Source organism: Zootoca vivipara, chromosome 2, assembly GCF_965207765.1.
Source record: "Zootoca vivipara chromosome 2, rZooViv2.hap1.1, whole genome shotgun sequence".
Taxonomy (NCBI): Eukaryota; Metazoa; Chordata; class Lepidosauria; order Squamata; family Lacertidae; genus Zootoca; species Zootoca vivipara.
In genome coordinates this window covers 77,996,533-78,016,536 of record NC_142584.1, presented here as the reverse complement: position 1 = coordinate 78,016,536, position 20,004 = coordinate 77,996,533, and the positions used below count along the sequence as shown (strand labels likewise).

At 40.3% G+C, this 20,004-nt stretch overlaps 1 protein-coding gene across 3 annotated transcripts in view; it reads left to right on the top strand.

Moving 5' to 3' along the window:
• FGD3 (FYVE, RhoGEF and PH domain containing 3) overlaps window positions 1-20,004 on the top strand; it is a 110,032-nt gene that overhangs the window by 69,180 nt on the left and 20,848 nt on the right. For all 3 annotated transcript variants that reach the window (XM_035106318.3, XM_088662232.1, XM_088662233.1), the window contains 9 exons: window positions 1,658-1,814; window positions 2,735-2,873; window positions 4,835-4,893; window positions 7,713-7,859; window positions 9,243-9,335; window positions 10,100-10,179; window positions 10,488-10,518; window positions 12,479-12,580; window positions 15,349-15,411. In XM_035106318.3, coding sequence (XP_034962209.2) covers window positions 1,658-1,814; window positions 2,735-2,873; window positions 4,835-4,893; window positions 7,713-7,859; window positions 9,243-9,335; window positions 10,100-10,179; window positions 10,488-10,518; window positions 12,479-12,580; window positions 15,349-15,411 — 871 coding nt within the window. The remainder of the gene's footprint in view (window positions 1-1,657; window positions 1,815-2,734; window positions 2,874-4,834; window positions 4,894-7,712; window positions 7,860-9,242; window positions 9,336-10,099; window positions 10,180-10,487; window positions 10,519-12,478; window positions 12,581-15,348; window positions 15,412-20,004) is intronic.

Here is a 20,004-nt window from a genome sequence, read left to right as displayed (position 1 = left end):
AATATAATGCACTGTTATTGGAATGTATCTGTATGTCACATCCCTACACTCCTGAGTGTTCCATGAACTTTACAGAATAAAGTTCAGGAGATGGCCCTCCTGAAATAGTTCCACCATGTGGTTTCACTAGCTTTGAAACCCCTGCTGCATCTGAAACTATAGCACCCACTAAGCCTCGCCCATATTAACACAAGCTTCTATCTTGTTTTGCTTTCAGAGGCAGGGATCAGAAGCTGGTGCAGGAACAATGCTCTTTCTCATTGTCTTCAATGTTAGGCACTGTTACCTGCTTCCATCTGAACTGCATGCTTGGAACTAGCCCCAGGGAAGCCCATCTTTGTGAAAGCTCCATTTCCAAATCTAGCATCCAAAGCCTTGGACGGGAAATAGAATTGCACTATAAGCACCCAAATGTCTTTGGAAAAAGTATTCCCCAATAAGAATTCATGCGTGGAGATAGCTATCTGTTTAGTTTTTGTGTGACTATTTCACACCTGCAGCCAAAAATGCAGTGAGGCGTGTGCTCAGTCCCCTTTGACATGTCCTTTAAAAAGTCATGTACACTTTGCTTATTGAAAAACATACATTTAGATTGTTAAAAAGTTTTGGTTGAGTTCCTGTATGGAAATAAAGCTGTCCTTGGATAAGAGGACAGCTCCTCTTAAGGATGAGAACCTGGTTAAAAGATGGGGAAAATATATGTATAAACGAATTTTCATAATGAACAGAGGTGTAACCATGGCTGTCCCTCGTGAATCTTCATTGCTGTTTAACTTGTTCTTGAAAAATGCAAATAATATGGTAGCATCCATAATTGCAGAAGACACCAAATCATTCGAATTGGTCAGTCCCGGGTATTAAAGCATGGGAGAAAGAATAAAGTTTCATAGAGAACAGGAATACAATTTCCTAAACATTTATGAAATTACAGCATCAATCCTTGAGAAGGGGCAGCATGACTGTTGCTCCCTACTTGCAATGATGCTGTACTTGCTAGGATGGGGTGTGGTGAGATCGGAGGAGCTGCAGCTTGGCAACAGGGCATGTGTGTGCTTGTGGGGCCACCACTGCCATCCTAGGGCTTCCCATCTCCATCACTGCCAGCTCCAATGCAAGGAGGCTGCTGCTACTGCTGCTCCCCCCATACACCACTGGTGTGAGGACTCCAACTGGTGTTTGCCTGTACAATCATAGAATTGTAGAGTTTGAAGGCACCCCGGGGGCCATCTAGCCCAACCCCCTGCAATGCAGGAATCTTAACACACAACCCCCCCATCCAGTTTTAAACGATACTGTGCCCTGCTTAGCTTAGCAAACATGCTAACAGCTTTAGTGCCACACAACTTGATGCAAGATAATTCAAATATGCACTTTTACAAAACTTGTAATTTTGAATTCCAAATGGTGTAATAATAGAAGCACTTGTTTACAAAACAATGGAAGTGTTGTTTTCAAACTCGTCTTTAATTTTGATGCAAGTGAGTAAGTAGAATTTCCCCACCCATCCACGTCATTTTAACTATGCTCGTAATTTATTAAGATCAATTATATCAGACTGCATTCAAACATAGGATGAGCACTTGCAGTTCCCAGCTGATGTCATCTTCCATTTCCGTGTTTTTCTTTAAATTTGTTTTGTTGTTTCTTCTGTCTACAGGAATACAAACCCAAGGCTCGGAGACATCGTCCAAAAACTTGCTCCGTTTCTGAAGATGTATGGAGAATATGTAAAGAATTTTGACAGAGCAATGGACATGTTGAACACATGGATGCAGAGATCTGTTCCTTTTAAAGCTGTTATTCAAAACATACAGGTATAAATCATTTGTACTTCTCACAACCTTGTTGACATTACACATGAGAGGGAGTGAAACCAGGAAAAGTTCCACTCCACACACTTATTTTATGGTATTATATTCTGGATAGGTCTGCCTATGTAGCTCTGTAGCCAAGAAAACCTTTTAGGGAAGGCAGGGTTGATTTTAGTTACATGTGATTGTGCCAGCTAGATCTCTGGCCAGCTCATTGGTTTTACACAAAGACTATTGTATAAATAGGTAAAGGGTAAAGGGACCCCTGACCATTAGGTCCAGATTTCTTCCTGCACAGTGAGCCTTCTCCTCCCCCTGCATGCACCCCTACACCTCCCTAAAGTGACTGGTTGTGGTGGTAGGGTGGTCAGGAGAACTCCCAGAACAGTGGATGGTGGGAGGAGACGGGATTGTTCTGCCCAGTAAGGTGAAATGCTTGCACTGGTGGAATGATCAGAAGACCTTGATGTTGACTTCCTTCCATTGGGTCTATTCTATATACAACACTTCGTACTTGTTTGTTTTGTGATGACTATACCACTGAGAGATAATGAAATAAATAATGCTGTTACAGGAAAGGAACATGAATTGGGTAGTAGATGTGGGGATGGACTGCTGTGGTGGACTGAGCCTAGGTTGAAACCAAGGTATCAGTAAGAGATGCCTTTGGGCCTGAATCCAGCATGATATAGTAACTAAATGTCCCTTTTTATTATGATTTGTACACCTGAAAGCAGTTCTATAGAACACTTTGCTTGATTTTGTATTTACCTTGCCATGACCGCCAGCATCTTTATAATCTAAAAAACTAATTAAGCATATGAATCTCTTTCTACAGTCCTACATCATTAAATGGTTTAAGTACAAGGATATGGCAAAAAAAAAATTATTCAGAAAATCAGCCTGTTTTCCTTTAATTACAGAAAGAAGAAATATGTGGAAACTTGACGTTACAGCATCACATGCTGGAACCTGTACAGAGAATTCCACGCTATGAGCTTCTGCTAAAGGATTACCTTAAAAAACTTCCTGAAGAGTCACTAGACCGAAAAGATGCTGAAAGTATGTACACTTTTCATCGACATGGTTCGGCATCTTATTCTGTGTGGGGGCAAATAATATGCATCAAGTTATAGCTTTCCAAAATTAAACCTTTTCCTCTTCTGTCAAAATCTGACAACAACTCTCTTTGACGGATGGATTTCAATTGTGAACCTGTTAAACGAAACGTGTCATTTCTTTTTTACTTAGTGCACAGCACCTGATACATACCTATTGCATGATCATGATACAGTAGTTCCAATTAACTTATTCTGTGGTAGTAAATCTTCTGACATCAGTTGGCTGAAGTGTCATGATGGTGCATAACGTTTCCTGACATTTCAACCGTTTGCCAGCCAACTTTTTTGAGAGAGAAATTGAAGTTTCTGATTGGGTAGGATTTCAACTTTACACAGGGACAGAAATAGATTTGAGAGGAGTCTCAGTATAAGGAAGATATCATTGGAAATAGGTAAACTAAGAGGCAGAGCTCAAGAGGCAATAGAGCTGGGAGAACAATGGGCATGGGAGTAAGAAAGGAATCTGAGACAAGGACAAAGACAGCGGGTCACAATGGCTGCTAGGTTTAGATCCTTAAAGTAATTGATTGGTAGTAATCATCTAGTTCAGGGATGGGCAACCTGTGCCCTCCAGATGTTGTTGGACGCCAAATCCCATCAACCCAAGACTCTTTGACCATTTATGTGTTTTTATATTGTAAACTGTCTTGTGATCTTCAGATGAAGGTATATAAAATTTAATAACAATAACAATAAATAAATATGGAGTGGCATAGGTTCCCCATATGCTGATCTATATCTTTTTAATGCCATAATACATTATTGTATGTATTACATGTAAAGAATGTATCTTTGGCCATTCCCTCCCCTAGGTGCTATGAGTTGGATGTAGGATTCTTCCTGTTCAAAAGTATTCAGGCCAGTTCATGCAATCCTCCCACCCACATATATAGACTCAACATGTTCTGGGACAGAGAAGCAAGCCTTCCTCGCATAGCTTGCCATACGCTCAGTCTTGCCTGATCTGCTTTGTATGCTTAACTGGCTGAAAGTCTAATGTGATATCAGTTCCCCTGCAGGTTTCCTTCCACAAAGAAAAGTACAGACAAAAGGGGACTTGCAGTGCCTTATGCTGATTCTGGGCAACTGAAGAGAAGCATTTGCTAAAGACAACTTCCTTCTATATAATGAATATGTGCCTTGGAAGCAACCAGAAAAAGCACAAATTATGTTTCAGATGTGAAACACCTTCAGAGAGGTGTTTGAGGCTGGGCTTGAACATTAAGAACCTACATTAACACCAAGCATAAATTAGGGAAGAGAAATTCCTGTTCCTGCACAGGACATTGTATAAATAGGGCTGTGCCTAAGCAATGCTTTCCTCTCTTGGTAATTTACTGGGTAACATAGCTGCCAAGTTTTCCCTTTTCTCGCGAGGAAGCCTATTCAGCATAAGGGAAAATCCCTGTAAAAAAGGGATAACTTGGCAGCTATGCTGGGTAATTTACTGTTGCCCACTGTAGACAGGGGACTCTCGACTTACGCAGGAGTTACATTCAGGGTATCACACATAAAACCAAAATTGCATATAATCAAAACTCATTGGGTTCAATGGCAGGTAGGATTGCCAAAGTCATTTTTCCTGGAACAACCTCCCTCCTTCCCCTTTTTATTTTATTTTTTAGTTCTTTTGCCAAGCATGTAAATTTGAATGCACACAAGTTGCAAGTTATCTGCGCTACTTATTTCAGTTTTTAAAAATGTGTCCTATGTTAATACTCTTGCATACACACTTGACCGTCACAAGCGCAGGAATATGATGCAATGGATTTCTCCTTACAAGCTGTCATTTATGTGCAGCCGCATTTTTGCAGGAATGCTGTACACATCAGGGAAATAAAAAACTGCACTATTAACCGATAATGATCTCAAGAATGTGTAACTGCTGCTGCTTTATTGCAGAATCACTGGAGCTCATTTCTACTGCGGCAAACCATTCAAATGCAGCCATCCGAAAGATGGTGAGTAGAAATTGTGTAACTGAATCATCACCTGAGCCATTAACTGAGCTGCCTATTTGAACCAGTGGTTTTCTCATTACTACATGAAACCTTAATGTTGGTTTTTCATACTTATTCAAACTATCTAGATCAAACTGAAGTATAAGTTAGTGCCTTTCTATAGTTATTATCTATTATTTATGTATATGAGGTCTGTCCCCCCGGCATTTTCTCTCTTGTGACTGATACTAATTTATGTAGCTATTTTCAAAAACTCATCTTTTGTTGTAGTTTCTTTCCTGTGTATTCTAAAAATGTTCATAAGTTTTAGCATAGTTAAAATATTCAGCCGTTGTTCTTGCAAATGAAACAGGCCAATTAGGGGGTTTGACCCTATATATGGCAGAGAGCAGGTCCATATATTTACCTTTTTTACCCATATATGAACATGAACATACTGTATATGAGATAGGTGTTGTGTGAAATTGCAATTGCCTGTGACCCTAATACCATTTTGGGGGCAGAAGGTATTCTGATCATTAGGCAAATTAATGCATGGCTCACAATGAGCTTATTCATAGTGTGGCAAGTGAACATGTTCCTAAGGTTCATCCCAGCTCTGCCAAGTGAAAAATAAGTCAAACTCAAATTAAAGACCATGTTTTTGTCATTAAGAAGACATATATAAAGACAGTTGTTTATAACTGTAGATCCTACCCTGTTTCTCATATTTTAAGACATACCCATAAAATAAGCCATAGCAGGATTTTTAAGCATTCAAGGAATATAAGCCATACCCCGAAAATAAGACATAGTGATAGGCACAGCAGCAATGCCGGCCGCAGCAGGAGGAGGAGGAAAAAAATAAGACATCCCTTGAAAATAAGCCATAGTGTGGTTTTTTGAGGAAAAAATAAATATAAGACATGTCTTATAATATGAGAAACACGGTATAAGAAATATAACAGTGATGGAATAAGCAGCAGAGCATATGCTTTGCCTGCAGAAGTTTCTAGTTTCAATAGTTGTAGAGCAGGCATCCCCAAACTTCGGCCCTCCAGATGTTTTGGACTACAATTCCCATAATCCCTGGCCACTGGTCCTTTTAGCTAGGGATCATGGGAGTTGTAGGCCAAAACATCTGGAGGGCCGCAGTTTGGGGATGCCTGTTGTAGAGCTTCTTTAAGTGTTAGTGTTCATGTGGTTGAGCAGATGATGTTTAAGTTAGTCAAACTCTGAAAGGCAGGCATAGTCTGATTTCCATTTACAAAGATTAGCAATTCTTCTTTGTAATCATGTTGAAACACCGAAACTCCATAAAACTGTGTGTGTGTGTGTGTGATACTGAGACAATTTCTATAAGACCCAAGCTTTGTGTATGTGTTTATTTAATAAAAATCATCCTGCCTTCTCTTGAAAACATTTTAAAGAAAATACAAGGTTTGTTTTAGATGTTACATATTTACTTGTCTAATTTTACCTCCCAACAACACTTCTGTTTTTGTAAGAAATAATTATAGGCAATGTTTTAAATGAACCCACTCGTTTCTCACTCTGGGCGTTCTTTACAGGAAGTAGTTGTGGCTTCTTCTCTTTCTCAGATTCACAAGTTAGAGGTGTTTTCATCTTCCTTATTGAGACACCATTATTCTTGCACAAGAGTAGGGAACATTTGGATGCAAAGGGTCTTATCTTGCCAGTGCTCCGAGTGCCAAGTGGATGGGATCAAAGGCTGGCAATAATAAAGAAACCATGCAGCTTGCAACACACACGTATAGCAAGGCATGGGGAACAGTTGCTAAGGAAGCTGAAGTGTGTGTAGTTTTAATCCTATCAATGTTTAATTGTTTTTTAATTATTGTTTTTAGCGGTTTTTAATGTACTTGTAAGCCACCTTGAACTATGTCAGGGAAAATGGGTTGAGGGATCATCAACAACAACAACAACATGCTAGTTGTACTCAGAATAGATCTGTTGAAATCAATAAACATTAGTACCTCATGTACTTCAATGCCAATGGGTCTACCCTGAGAAGAATTTGGTTGTCAGGAAAAATTTACAGTAGTACCTTGGTTTACGAACTTAATACTTTCCAGAAGCCCGTTCTTAAACCAAACTGTTCTTAAACTGAGGTGCACTTTCCCTAATGACGCCTCCCGCCGCCAGTGCCCTTCCACCATTTGGCTTCCGTTCTTAGACCAAGATAAAGTTCTCAAACCAAGACACTATTTCCGGTTGTGCTGAGTTTGTAAACTGAATAGTTCGTAAACCGGACGGTCTTAAACCAAGGTACCACTGTAATGGCTGCACTGGAAATTGGTATACAGACCTTTGTGACACATATAAGGCAGCCCCTGCTTGCTAAAATTCATATGTGGGCATCAGATCCCCGTGAAGTGTCTTTCTCTAGCTTCCAGCTCTTATTACTGCTGCTATGGGGGCTAGACTTTTATCTTCTTTATGATCTTGGGAATCAATTTCCTGACTACTTTGACAGAAGAGCTATTTGGGATTCTGTGGCAATGCAATGAAGTACCAAGAGATGATTAAAATAGAGAGGATTAAATGCTTTATGTTGCTAGAGTGAATTCTGTTTTCATGGTTGCTTTTTTAAGGCTGTGAAAAACCACGGACTTGTACTGTATATTTCTTCTTTCATGTATTTTTTTGTTGGTTCGTTGTTTTTTGTTTTTTAATACCAATATTTAGTAATTCTTCAGTAGGTAGCATTTCCCCCATTAATTAACTGAATTATTTTTTTTCTTCTAGTGTGTGTATCATAAAGCAATAGACAAAGACTAGCTGTAAGCTGAGTTGGCATTTCCTTTTTGTGCTTGTAGGAAAAGATGCACAAGCTGTTAGAAGTGTATGAGCGCCTTGGAGGAGAAGAGGATATTGTTAATCCAGCCAATGAATTGATTAAAGAAGGGCATATTCAGAAACTCTCAGCAAAGAATGGCACCGCTCAGGATAGGTATCTATTTCTGGTGAGTTACTTCATTTCCCAGGAGTCAAGTGTTCACCTACTTTGTAGACACAAAGTCTCCTTTCATCTGATTGGTCAGGTCGTGCTGGTGGAGTCTGCTCTGTATTGCACATGTACACTTCTTTCACAAAAGCAGATTCTATTCTGTTTTAAAGAAAATGTTCATTCTGTTGCCATACCACTATTTGATGATGCTTTGGTTTTTGTGTAATTGGCACTTTTCTTTTATTAGTTTATCCCATAGTATTATGCTGCTGAATATTAAATAGTCCACAGACATTAACATGACAAACCCATTGCAACCAGACTTAAGTATAATCTAAATTATCTTCTAAATTCTCCTAAATTATCTTCTAAATTATCATTAACAATCACAGGCTTCTGTGGACAGCGTCAACCATTTCATGCAAAAAACAGGAGCAGCACTTTGGAAATCTGAGGTCAGGCCCGGCCAGCCATTAGCTGTTGATCTTCTGACATAGCTCTCTGAATATAATATCCACACATAGTTTCTCTCTGTGTGAGTCCACATGTGACATAGAAGGCTTTTCTTATTTTTATAGTTCTGCAGAGAATACTACTGAAATATCTGCTGGAAAACACTCTGGCATTTTCCCAGCATGTTGTGGGTTGGTTTTGCACAGGTATATTGTACATTGCAGGTATAGGGCAGGATTCACCTGACTCCTGTTGTCACAAGCCCCACATGAGGACTTCTGCTTGTGCAAGGGGTCTTTTCCCTCCCTGGAAATTGGCTCTGGGGTGGGTGAGTAGGAGAACAACCAATATAGTGCGTGTGGAGAAGAGGGCAGTGGGGGCGGTGGCGGTGGGGAGTGTCATTCTGTCTGGCAACGGCATTGAATTTCACTTACAATTATTGCCAGGCAATTTTTTTCTTCTGTAAGCAGGCCTTTGACCTTTAACTATATCTGTGTACATGGCCAGGGTGTTTTTAATGTGTTTCTTTTTCCTCTTGCTTTTAATGTATTTATTGTGGGGTGTTGTTTGTTTGTCTGCTTGGTTGTAAGTTGCTTTGGGTTGCCCTGGGCAAGATAAAGCGGCCAAGAAATTTAATAATAATAATAATAAATCACAATTCATAGGATGTAGACGATTCACAGTCAAAATCGAGCTTTCCTCAGTCCCCCCATGAGCTGTTGCTATAAAAATGAATTCCTGATAAATTTCACACACCACAGTGCTAGAAATTTCATCCTTTATTGGATTATTTAAGTTCTAGAGCACCTGAAGAAATGAACTATAACAACTGATTTTGCCATTAAGTGTGTGGCTATGCTTACTGATTTTATAATGAAGGGTGTGGCTGAGCTGAATATTAAAGTGATTTCCACATACCATAACAAGAATTTTCCATCAATTGCAGTTTAACAGCATGGTGTTGTACTGTGTGCCCAAACTGAGATTAATAGGCCAGAAATTCAGTGTGCGAGAAAAGATCGATATTGCAGGATTGCAGGTTTGTATCTTGTTTGCTTGCATTTATAATATACTTTTATAACAGTGCTTGGATGGCTCAGTTGGTTAGAGCATGCTGCTGATAATGCCAAGGTTGCAGGTTCGATCCCCATAAGGGACAACTGCTTAGTCCTGCATTGCAGAAGGTTGGACTAGTTGATCCTCAGGTTCCCTTCTGTGATTCAGGATTTGTCAGTCTTGTTGAGAAACAAGCACTTTGGCCATTCCCCAAATGCATAACAAAGTAAAACACAGGCAGTGTGGAAGGCGGAACATGACATGCTGTTATTGAAGATGGAACTGCAGGAAATGAGTATGCAGTATTGCAGACTTCAACAGGGGGACCATGCAAACAATAACAACAATAAAACCACAGTCAGTTTCTCCTTTGGCATTGCAGTACCGTCAGTGCCACTTGAAAGCCACTGAGCTTAAAACATAGTGGATGTGGACCCATATATTTCTCCATGCCTAGACAAGTCGCAAATACAGTCTAGGTTAGAGTTCGAGTCTCTTCCACCAACTGCTTCTGCACCTTACAGCTGGCAAACCTTGTTTGTATCTCAGAAAAACCTTTGTGTAAATAATGCCTCTGAAAGAATTGCCATTAAAAAGTAGACACTTGATGTTACTTTTAAACAAACAGTTAATTATTATTAATAGTTGCTGCTGTTTATTTAGAGAGGGTAAATGTTTGTTTGGTAATCTTAAAAGTGTTTGGGAAATTACATTTTAAATTATAGCAAAATATTCTTGGTTTTCTAGGTCCAGGAAATCAGCAAGCAGAACGTGGCTCATACATTCTCAATAACCGGAAAGAAGAGATCATTGGAGCTACAAGCCAGGTACAGAATTTTGTTCATTCATTCTGCATGTTTTGAGCAAGGAATGTTAGGCTGTAGGAGCAATTGGTAAAATAATTCATTCTAGTCCATTCTATTGTTTTAAATCCTCAGTAAGGTAAAGGGAAAGGAAAGGGTAGTTTTCAATTATATGCTGCTGAGTTTAGAATAGGCATATCAGATTCCAGCAACAAAACACGAATTTACTGTAGAGATGAATAAGACTATTTGCTTATAAGACTGCAGATATTAAAACAGCTCCTGAATATACTACATGTATATAACATGTATGCCTTTTCTGCATTTTATAGGACAGAAGAAGAGAAGAAAGAATGGATCCAGGTCAATATAAGCATATTTTACTTAGCCTTTGTGCCAGCCCATTTCATTTTCGGTGTTCTTCTTTGCTAAGTACATTAAGCTGCATATAGGAACTTTTTCCTCCATTTCATTATTTCCAAGCTGTTATACCCCACCCTGCCAAAAAGACACATATCTCTGAGCAACTTAGAATAGAACAATAAAATACAACTATACAAAGATAATTAAAGCTGAGTAAAAGAACAATAAAGCTAGCAAAAGTTGTTGTTGTTGTTGTTGTTGTTGTTGTTGTTGTTGTTGTTTTAAAGCATTATAAAAAAACAGACACTGGAGATGAAAGCATGCCATTAACATGCCTGAGATAGACTTTGGTGCTAAGATGACATCAGAGTAGGCAAATGTGAACCTCCCGATGGTATTTCATAACTAGGACTGTAACAGAAAAGGCTGCTCCCTAATCATAATCCACAAAGGGTTGTATCTAGCAAAGCCATCCTATTAGTGCAAGGACTTCTGCCTGAACAACAGAACAGCCTCTCTGCCCTATGTAATGCTGCACTCCACCCAGATCTATCCTGGGGTTTCCTCCAACCCTCCACAGCAGATTGGTGAGGGAGTAGAGGGAGAGGAAGTCCCCTTATGCAAGCAGAAGTAATTATGTAGCTTGGTCGGATACAGCCCTGTATTCATGGTGGGTATCCAAAGTCTCTTAGGATTATCTTAAGGCAGCGTTTCTCAACCGCTGTTCCGCGGCACACTAGTGTGCCGCGAGACGCTGGCTGGTGTGCCGCGACGTGTGGCGACGAGAAGGGCGATTTGCATTGTCACGTGCCTGGCGGCCGCCAATATACAGCACTGACCCGCCGGAAAGGAAGCCGGCCGGGTCACGACGCGGGGCGAGCGCAGCTCTCAACAGCCACCACCACGGGAGGGTGGTTTTAGACAAACTTAAAGAAGCTGGCTGGATGAGCTCAACCTGAAACTTGCTGAGCAAAGGATTGTGCTGGCAGAGAAATCAGCGGCTTGTGAAGCCTTATTACAGGAGATTGCAACCAACACAGCAATTGGCAAGTGTTTCTTACAGTCATAATTATATAGTCAATATAGGGCGGCACAGAGTTAAATTTTTTAACTTTTTTAATGGTGGTGTGCCTCGTGATTTTTTTCATGGAACAAGTGTGCCTTGGCCCAAAAAAGGTTGAGAAACACTGTCTTAAGGCACTCGTGAAGAAAATGGTCAAATATGTCCCAAGCCATGAAGAAATAACTTTAAAAGTGAGCATATACCTGTATATTCCTGCGTATAAGACTACTTTTTAACCCAGGAAAATCTTCTCAAAAGTTGGGAGTCATCTTATACGCCGGGTCGTATTTCTTATACGGCGAGTATATCCCAAACTCTATATTTTAACTGGAAAAGTTGGGGGTCGTCTTATATGCCCAGTCGTCTTATACGGTAATCACTTTAATGTGAGCCTGGACATAGACGAATAGCCAATGTAGATGCTTCAGAACAAGCAAGATGGATTCCTAATGCCGAGTCCCAGTTAGCATTTTCACAATAGTATTTTACACTAACTGCATCTTCAATGGTAGCCTCACATGTACTCTATTACAGTAATGGAAAATATTGCTTCGGGGTGAGGAACTGATGACTTCTGCAATGAAATCTTATTGGTGTTTTAGCAGAAGACCCATTGCCTACCTCTCCCATTACATTTATATAATTCTGATAGTGCTTTTATTCCTTATAGTTAGTTAACTGAAGTGACCCTTCAGTTTTTACAGAATACATTCTTAATTTGAGGCTCTACTTTTGTAAGTCATACTTGGAAATTCTTCATCTTGTAGAAACAACACTCTTAAGTAATGACATCTGCAAACAGTTTTGTTTTGTTTTTAAAAGGTTTTTGGTTTTGTGTTCTAAATAAGATTTTGCAGGTTACTTTTACTTACTGCATTTCTTGGAATTTTATTGCAGGTCATTCAAGCAACAATTGAAAAACATAAACAGAACAGTGAAACGTTTAGAGCTTATAATAGCTCTTTTTCTCAAGAAGATGAGCATCTCCCAGATTCATCAGTAAGCATTTAGTGATCATTATTCCTGTGGGTCTTTGCTGTCATATATATTGCACTTAAACTTGCAATCTTTTTGTTTTTAATTTGTAGCCTGTGGTTTTGATCCAGAGTTCCCGTAAGTGGAACTTCACTCCTCGGGCTTTCCATTGGGGAACTGGACAAAGGGTGGCAATTTTCTCCATCTCTTGACACTTGCTTATATTGAGTTACATTAGTCACTTTATGAACATGCTTAAAAGCACAGGTCCTAGTACCAATTCTTGGTGGCATAGGAACCAACTCCTATGGGTCAAGGTCCTTTCGCTCTCCCCCATAAAATATTTGAGGGCCCCCTCCACCTAAAGTAGATGGGCATTCCCATTCAAATAGCATGTGTGTGCTGTGTCTTTGATTGATTATGCAAGGTTGGCTCTCCTGCTTGGTGGATTCCACTTTCTGCTTCCATCCATTAGGAGAACTATCCACTTATTCCTGCTCTCTGCTTCCTGTTTCTTACCCAGTAACTGACTCTTAAGAGGACCTCTCCTCTGTGACTGATAAACTAACCCAGGAATATTTGATTATGTACTTTTATCTATAAACTTGTTGACACTCTCAAAGTACTAAGAAAAGTTAGTGAGACAGGATCTACCTTTGCTGAAACTTGTTCTTCTATATGTTTGGGAGTTCTACCTTTAATAAAGCTTTTCACCAGTTTTCCAGGAATAAGTAAACTGGTCTGTAATTTGCTGGATCCCTTTAAAAGAGATTCATGTTAAGTTGGCTACTTTCCACTCCTCAGGCATGTGGGTTGATATTAGGCACATGTTACATATTTTTCTTAGAAGATCAGCAATTTCATATTTAAACTCTTTAAGAACTCTCAAGTGGATGCCATCTGGACCCAGTGATTTGTCAGTTTTCAATTTGCCCATAAGACCTAGAACATAGTCTCTTATCACTGCTATTCTCATACTCCATCTCTAAGAAAGTTGAGACACAGGGATTTATCCTACATCTTCTGTGAAGGCAGGCACAAGAATTCATTCAGCTTCTCTGAACTTTCTCTTCTATCCTTTAACAGTCTTTTGATACCCATGTCATTCAAAAATCCAGCTGCTTTCCTAGCTGGTTTCCTGCTATTCATGTATTTAAAGAGTTTTTTTGTTGGTGGTCTTTATGTTTTTAACAATGTGTTCCTTGAATTCCTCTCCCTCCCTTTTCAACAAAGCTGCAATTTTCTCAAGAAAACGTTCTCTAATAGCCTCTAAGAGCTTCCTTTTCTCCGCTTGCTAACCACGCTGACATCCCCTTGGCCCTGGTGGTATCTTTCTCGAACTGCGGTATACATTCTAGTCGAGCTTTCATTGTGGTTTTGAAAAACCCCAAGCATTCTGGAGAAATTGGGTCCTCTTTACTTTGCCTCTTAGCTTCCTTTTTACCAGTTCCTTCATTCTGGGGAGCTTTTCTCTTTTGAAATCAAATGTGACTGTGTAGAACTTTCTGGGCAATTGTCTGCTTACATACATGTTAAATTGGATAGCATTATGGATCACTGTTCCCAATTGGCTCAACAGTACTTATATCTCACACCAGGTTCTGAGTGCTACCCCTCTAGTTGATTCCATAGAACGCCATCATTTAGGACAGTGTTCCCCAACCTTGGGCCTCCAGCTGATGTTGGACTACAACTCCCATCATCGCTAGCTAGCAAGACCAGTGGTCAGGGATGATGGGAATTGTAGTCCAAAAACAGCTGGAGGCCCAAGGTTGGGGAACACTGATTTAGGATATCTAGAAATAGATGTTACCAGTTTGTTATGTTTGGAGCATATAGCCTGTCTGTATGAGGGTAATTAAAGTCATCCATTACTACAGCAGTTCTCCTTTGGATGTCTGCTGGATTTTATTCTCCATCTCAAGATTCTCTCAGCACTTTGGTCAGGGTGATGATAGTACACCCCCAGTACTAAATTGCTCTTGGAAGCCACCCACAACAGTTATGTGGAGGAGCCCCTTTGGGGATTTCTAGCTTGTTGGACACCGTACCCATTGATGTACATAGTGACACCCCTTCCAGTGTTGCTAGCTTTAAAGAATTCTAAATACAATGATTTTTTGTTCTATTAGGACCAAAACGTTATATCATGGGCAGATATAAGTTGGGGTGCACCAAAAGAGCCAGTGCGGTCTAGCCTATGGCATGTTTGTATGAGCCTTTTGAATCCAGGTTCAAATCGCCACAGATATGAAGTTCACTGGGTCCTTGAGCAAGCCAATATATCTTGGGCAGTCCTAACATGCGGGTGCTTTGCTGGGAAATGCTAAAATGGGAACTCCCTGGACAAAAGCTGGATAGACTTTAATAAAGTATAACTACTGATATCCTGTGTATATTAGACAGAGAAGGTCTATTCTGGTGCCTCATTTATCATTCCACAAAGTTAAATTACAATGTTGGGTAGAACTGTATCCATAGTGGCTAAAATGCCTCTACAAAAATGTGGTATTTTGTGTTGCCGCCCATTGTCTTTGGCTGTTCTGTGTATGTTTCACGAGAGCTCTTTCTTCAGTGGTGTCATATACCATTACAGTCTGGTGCCCATGTAACAGTGCAGACCTTCATTGCACCTCTGGGTCACCTTGCAACCACAAGAACGGTGTAACAGTGGTCACAGTGACCCTTCCCAAACACTCCTTTGCCAGTGCATGAGCTCATAGTAATGAGCGATTAAAGAGCTAGGTGTTTTATTAGTATTCATGTGCTTTCTGATGGCTTTCCCACAACAGATAGCGAGCACCAGTTCTGTGGAATCCATGCCAGGAACAGATGGTAGCAGCACATCTGGAGGGGTAAGCGATTGTGAGGAGGATGCCTCATTAAATCAAATGTTCAAATGTTTTGTTTTGGGGAGGGGGGGGGAGCAGGCCCATTCCAGACATGGTCATGCATTAGCCTATATTCTATATTTGAATTTATTTACTTGAACTGTGCCTTTTCACCATTAGTGAAAATTGCTCCTGACCTTTTCTAATGTAAAACTTTTAACACTTACCTCACTTCTGAAACACGAGTCCATATGCAGACTGAGTTAGCTTCCTTTGAATACTGTTGGAAAAGAAATCATTGTCTTCTATTTAAAAGCGAGTAGGACTCCTGAAGCCAGTACAAAATAAGCCATTGTTACTTGACATACATGTTTCCTTAAGTTTGAGCTGAAGACTAGAAATATAAGCTTGTCCATTCTGTGTTTCACTAGAAGTCTTTGAATTATCAGCAGAAACGCTTTACTTTCGGCAGCTGGGAAAGGCACAGTAATTTCCCCCCTAATGATGGTTTTCAATGTAAGCACTGCAAATCATAGCTCATATACATAATATGCCACAGATGTCTTTTATTAGGAAACTATAGTCTTAGGTCTGGTTTGGATGTTCACCAGCTAAGATATCAGATGGTGTTTCTTACATGAAAAGCTGCCGCTCTAGGCTAAACTGCTTTAATTCAGCGTGCTGTACTTGGCATTCTTTATAATTAGGGCTTTCACCTGATGAAAGAAATTGTAGCCAATTAATCAGATGAGTTTCATTCTAGTAAGATTGGTTGATTAAATCTGTGTAAATTTGCATGTGAATAGTAATGCTGGGGGGACATATATCTCTTGTTTTTTCGATGTCACACTCATATGTCCCAGCAGGCATCATCTTAGAAGAGGCATCCTTTGCGAGAGAGCAGGAGGTGGAGTCCCCTTTCTGAGATGGTGCCTGTCACCTACAGTTTTTGGAAGCACTTGCATTTAAACCATTTTCCATTTTAAAAATATGCTGCCTGCTTAAATGAAGGGCACATTTTTAGCCACTCAAATGGTAATTAGGTATATTCACTGATTAAGTATTGCAGCCCTTCTTACAGTTTAGCTTGCTTCAGTCACACCATAGTATTCTCAAACTCAAAATGTCTTGTTGTAAACAAGCGTGCACTCCAGGGATTCATACAGGCTATTTGACTAAGTTAGGCCCACTAATTTCAGTGGTCTACCCTGAGTGAAACTGAGTTAAGTACGACCCATAATAAAGTGTGCTGCCAGAATGATTTCCTATGAGGTTTTGAAGAAAAAGATCATGTGGCTAAAAGGGGGGGGGGGGTTCCCCTGCCACAGTCCACAAGACCATTATGCTGTGTAACTCAACGGAAGGGGTAGTCATTGTGGTACCCTCCAGAATTCTGTCTCCTATCATCCTCAGTCAGCATAGCTAATGGGAGTTGTAGTCTAGCAACACCTGGAGACATAGTCCCAGGCCCTTCAATAAACTCAACATGCAATACCTTTCTTAGAAAATCTGCATTTGCTGTCCATCTACTACCAAACCAGATTCTAGATCCTTACATTAATTAACAGAGCCCTGAAAAACCTGGGTCCTGGATTGCCTAAACCAGGCATGGCCAAAGTTGGCCGTCCAGATTTTTTGGGACTACCAATTCCCATCATCCCTGACCACTGGTCCTGTTATCTAGGGATGATGGGAGTTGTAGCCCCAAAACACTTGGAGGTCCAAGTTTGGCCATGCCTGGCCTAAACCCTTATAACCTAATTCAGTCATTGAGATCATCTGTAGAAACATCAAAGTTTTTATTAGAGGTAGTCGCTGTTGCAAGCTGTTTTGATTTTTTAAATGATCCAGCAGTATATAATTATAATTATTTATATATATATATATATATATATATATATATATATATATATATATATATATATATATATATACCGTGTTTCTCATATTATAAGACACGTCTTATATTTATTTTTTCCTCAAAAAAACACACTATGGCTTATTTTCAAGGGATGTCTTATTTTTTTCCTCCTCCTCCTGCCGCGGCCGGCATTGTTGCTGCGCCTATCACTATGTCTTATTTTCGGGGTATGGCTTATATTCCTTGAATGCTTAAAAATCCTGCTATGGCTTATTTTATGGGCATGTCTTAAAATATGAGAAACAGGGTATATAGACACACACACACACACACACACACACACACACACACACATATATATATATATATATATATATATATATATATATATATATAAATTTGGGCTGGGAAACAGCATATTCTGTTTGTCATTCAACAATTGGAGATGCTGCGCAACTGCCTGGCATTTTCATAAAGGGCTTGGTGGACAACTGTAGGGACATGACAACTTAATTTCTTGGTTGGGATTTGTTGCAACTGCTCTGAATAGTCCCAGCAGTCCCATCAGTTCTTGAATGGCAGCTGGCGGGGATGGTAAATCGCTGTTAACATCTGGTGTTTGCCAGGGCTTGGCTGCTTGCCCTGGTATGGGAGAAGAGGAAATGCATAAATGCCTTGGAGAGCTTTTTGCTGTGGGGAATTCTTTGGGTCTTGCTGTGAACAGTGGTTACCTTTTTTATATTAATGTACAATATTATTATAAGTATCAATTAGGTTTTTTGAACTACAAAAGCATTAAAGAAGATAGCAGCTTTATATATTTTGCATTATAACATTTCTGTACTTCATCTCAATTGTGTTACCCATTTAAATCTTCATTGTTGTTGTTGTTGTTGTTGTTTTTTAAAAAATTAATCCGTGTATTTTGCTTACAATAGACATGCTACTTTTTAATAAAAAGCCAGATGGCTTTTCTGTTTAATAGGAATGCCACTTAAAGCTCTCGGTAAAAGTTGAAATCAAGGTTCATATTTATACATTTGTGTGTGAATCTTTCTCCTAGCGTTTGAAAAGCACCCATCAGCAGCTAGCTGGATTGTGCCATTCAAGAGCTTCTGTGTTAAGCACAGCCCCCCCCCCCTTAAGTCTTTATACAGCTGAACCACTTGGTGGTGGTGATAGGCAGCAAACTAGAAGCTGCCTTCTTTATTCTTTCCAGCTTCCTAAAGGAATGCTTAAGACATTGCGATATGGCCAGTATTAATTAAGAAAGCTATACCAGATAGTTAAAATTGTGGGGTAGGGTATTCAAATGATGTAAAATACATTAGTAAATACTGCACTTTTTGCATCCCAAATACACTGAAGTTTCTGTTGCTTTTTTTTATTATTTGCTGGTTGGCATTCTTTTCAGAATTGTCATTGAGCAGTGACCATGTCTTCACTGCCATTTTTATATAGGTTGCGTTATTTACATCATACAGTCACTCTCTAAAATATAAACGGAAGTAAATTGCAAAGCCTGTAGCATTACACGGGGTTGAGTAATTGAGCATTCTGTCAGTTTCACTCCCATCATTGTGAAATCATGCCTGTTTCCCTGGTTAGTGAGTTTCCATGCCGGCATGCAAATGCTGAAGGCAGAACACTAGGGATTCTGCTGTGCTGGAAAGGGGTCTATGAAACTCACTCCCCCAGAAGGCCATGATGCTCACCAGACTCAGACAAATTCATGGAGGAGAGGGATATTGATGGCTACGCTCTGCTGTTGCAGTTGGAGGCAGCAATGCTTCTGAATACCTGTTGCTGGAAATCACACGGGAGGAGAGAGGGCTCTTGTGCTCGGGTCTTGCTTGCTGGTGTCCTACAGGCATCTGGTTAGCCACTGTGGGTACTGGATGCAGGACCACAGGGTCCATTGACCTGATCAAGCAGGCTATTCTTATGTTGGAGAACCCCCTATTCTTGTAGAAAAGTAGTGGGGCTGTGGGAATAAACTCTCAACCTACGCAGAACCACAAAGTGCACTCAATGCAGGCTGCACATGTACCATTTCCTCAAGGCACCAGCACACATCCACAAGGCAGGAGGATTCAGGGGAGGCAATACTCATACCCCGAGAGTTCCAAGGCGCTGGCATCGGTAACCGTTGCATCTGTCTCAAGGCAAATCTAAAAAAAATGTAGTATAAACACTGACAACTGGGAAACACTGGCCTGTGAGTGGTCCAGTTGGAGATCAGCCTTTACCAAAGGTGCCATGGACTTTGAAGACACTTGAACTCAGAACGTAAGGGAGAAACATGCTAAGAGGAAGGCACGCTTGGCAAATCCACACCGTGATCAACTCCCACCCGGGAACCAATTTCCCCACTGTGGAAGGACGTGTGGGTCCAGAATTGGCCTCCACAGTCACTTACGGACCCATTATTAAAACTGTGTTTATGGAAGACAATCTTACTCGGCTACGCGTGATCGCCAAAGAAGAAAGAAAAAACCCTTGCATCCTTTATTTTTCCACTTCCCTGAAGTTGCCGTGCAACAAGACTCTTTTTGGTGATGGATGGGAAGTGCTTCACCCACTACCACTGAAATATCCTGGGGGGAAGCTGAATTGGGTTCTGATGACATTTGCCCAATTCCTTTCTGTTGGATCCTTTTGGTGGTTAAGGAGGGCTGAGACCTGTTCACTGCATGCAGGGTTGTTGGGGAATGTAGGAGCTGGCAAGGCATTTCTTTCACTCAGTGTTATTTGCA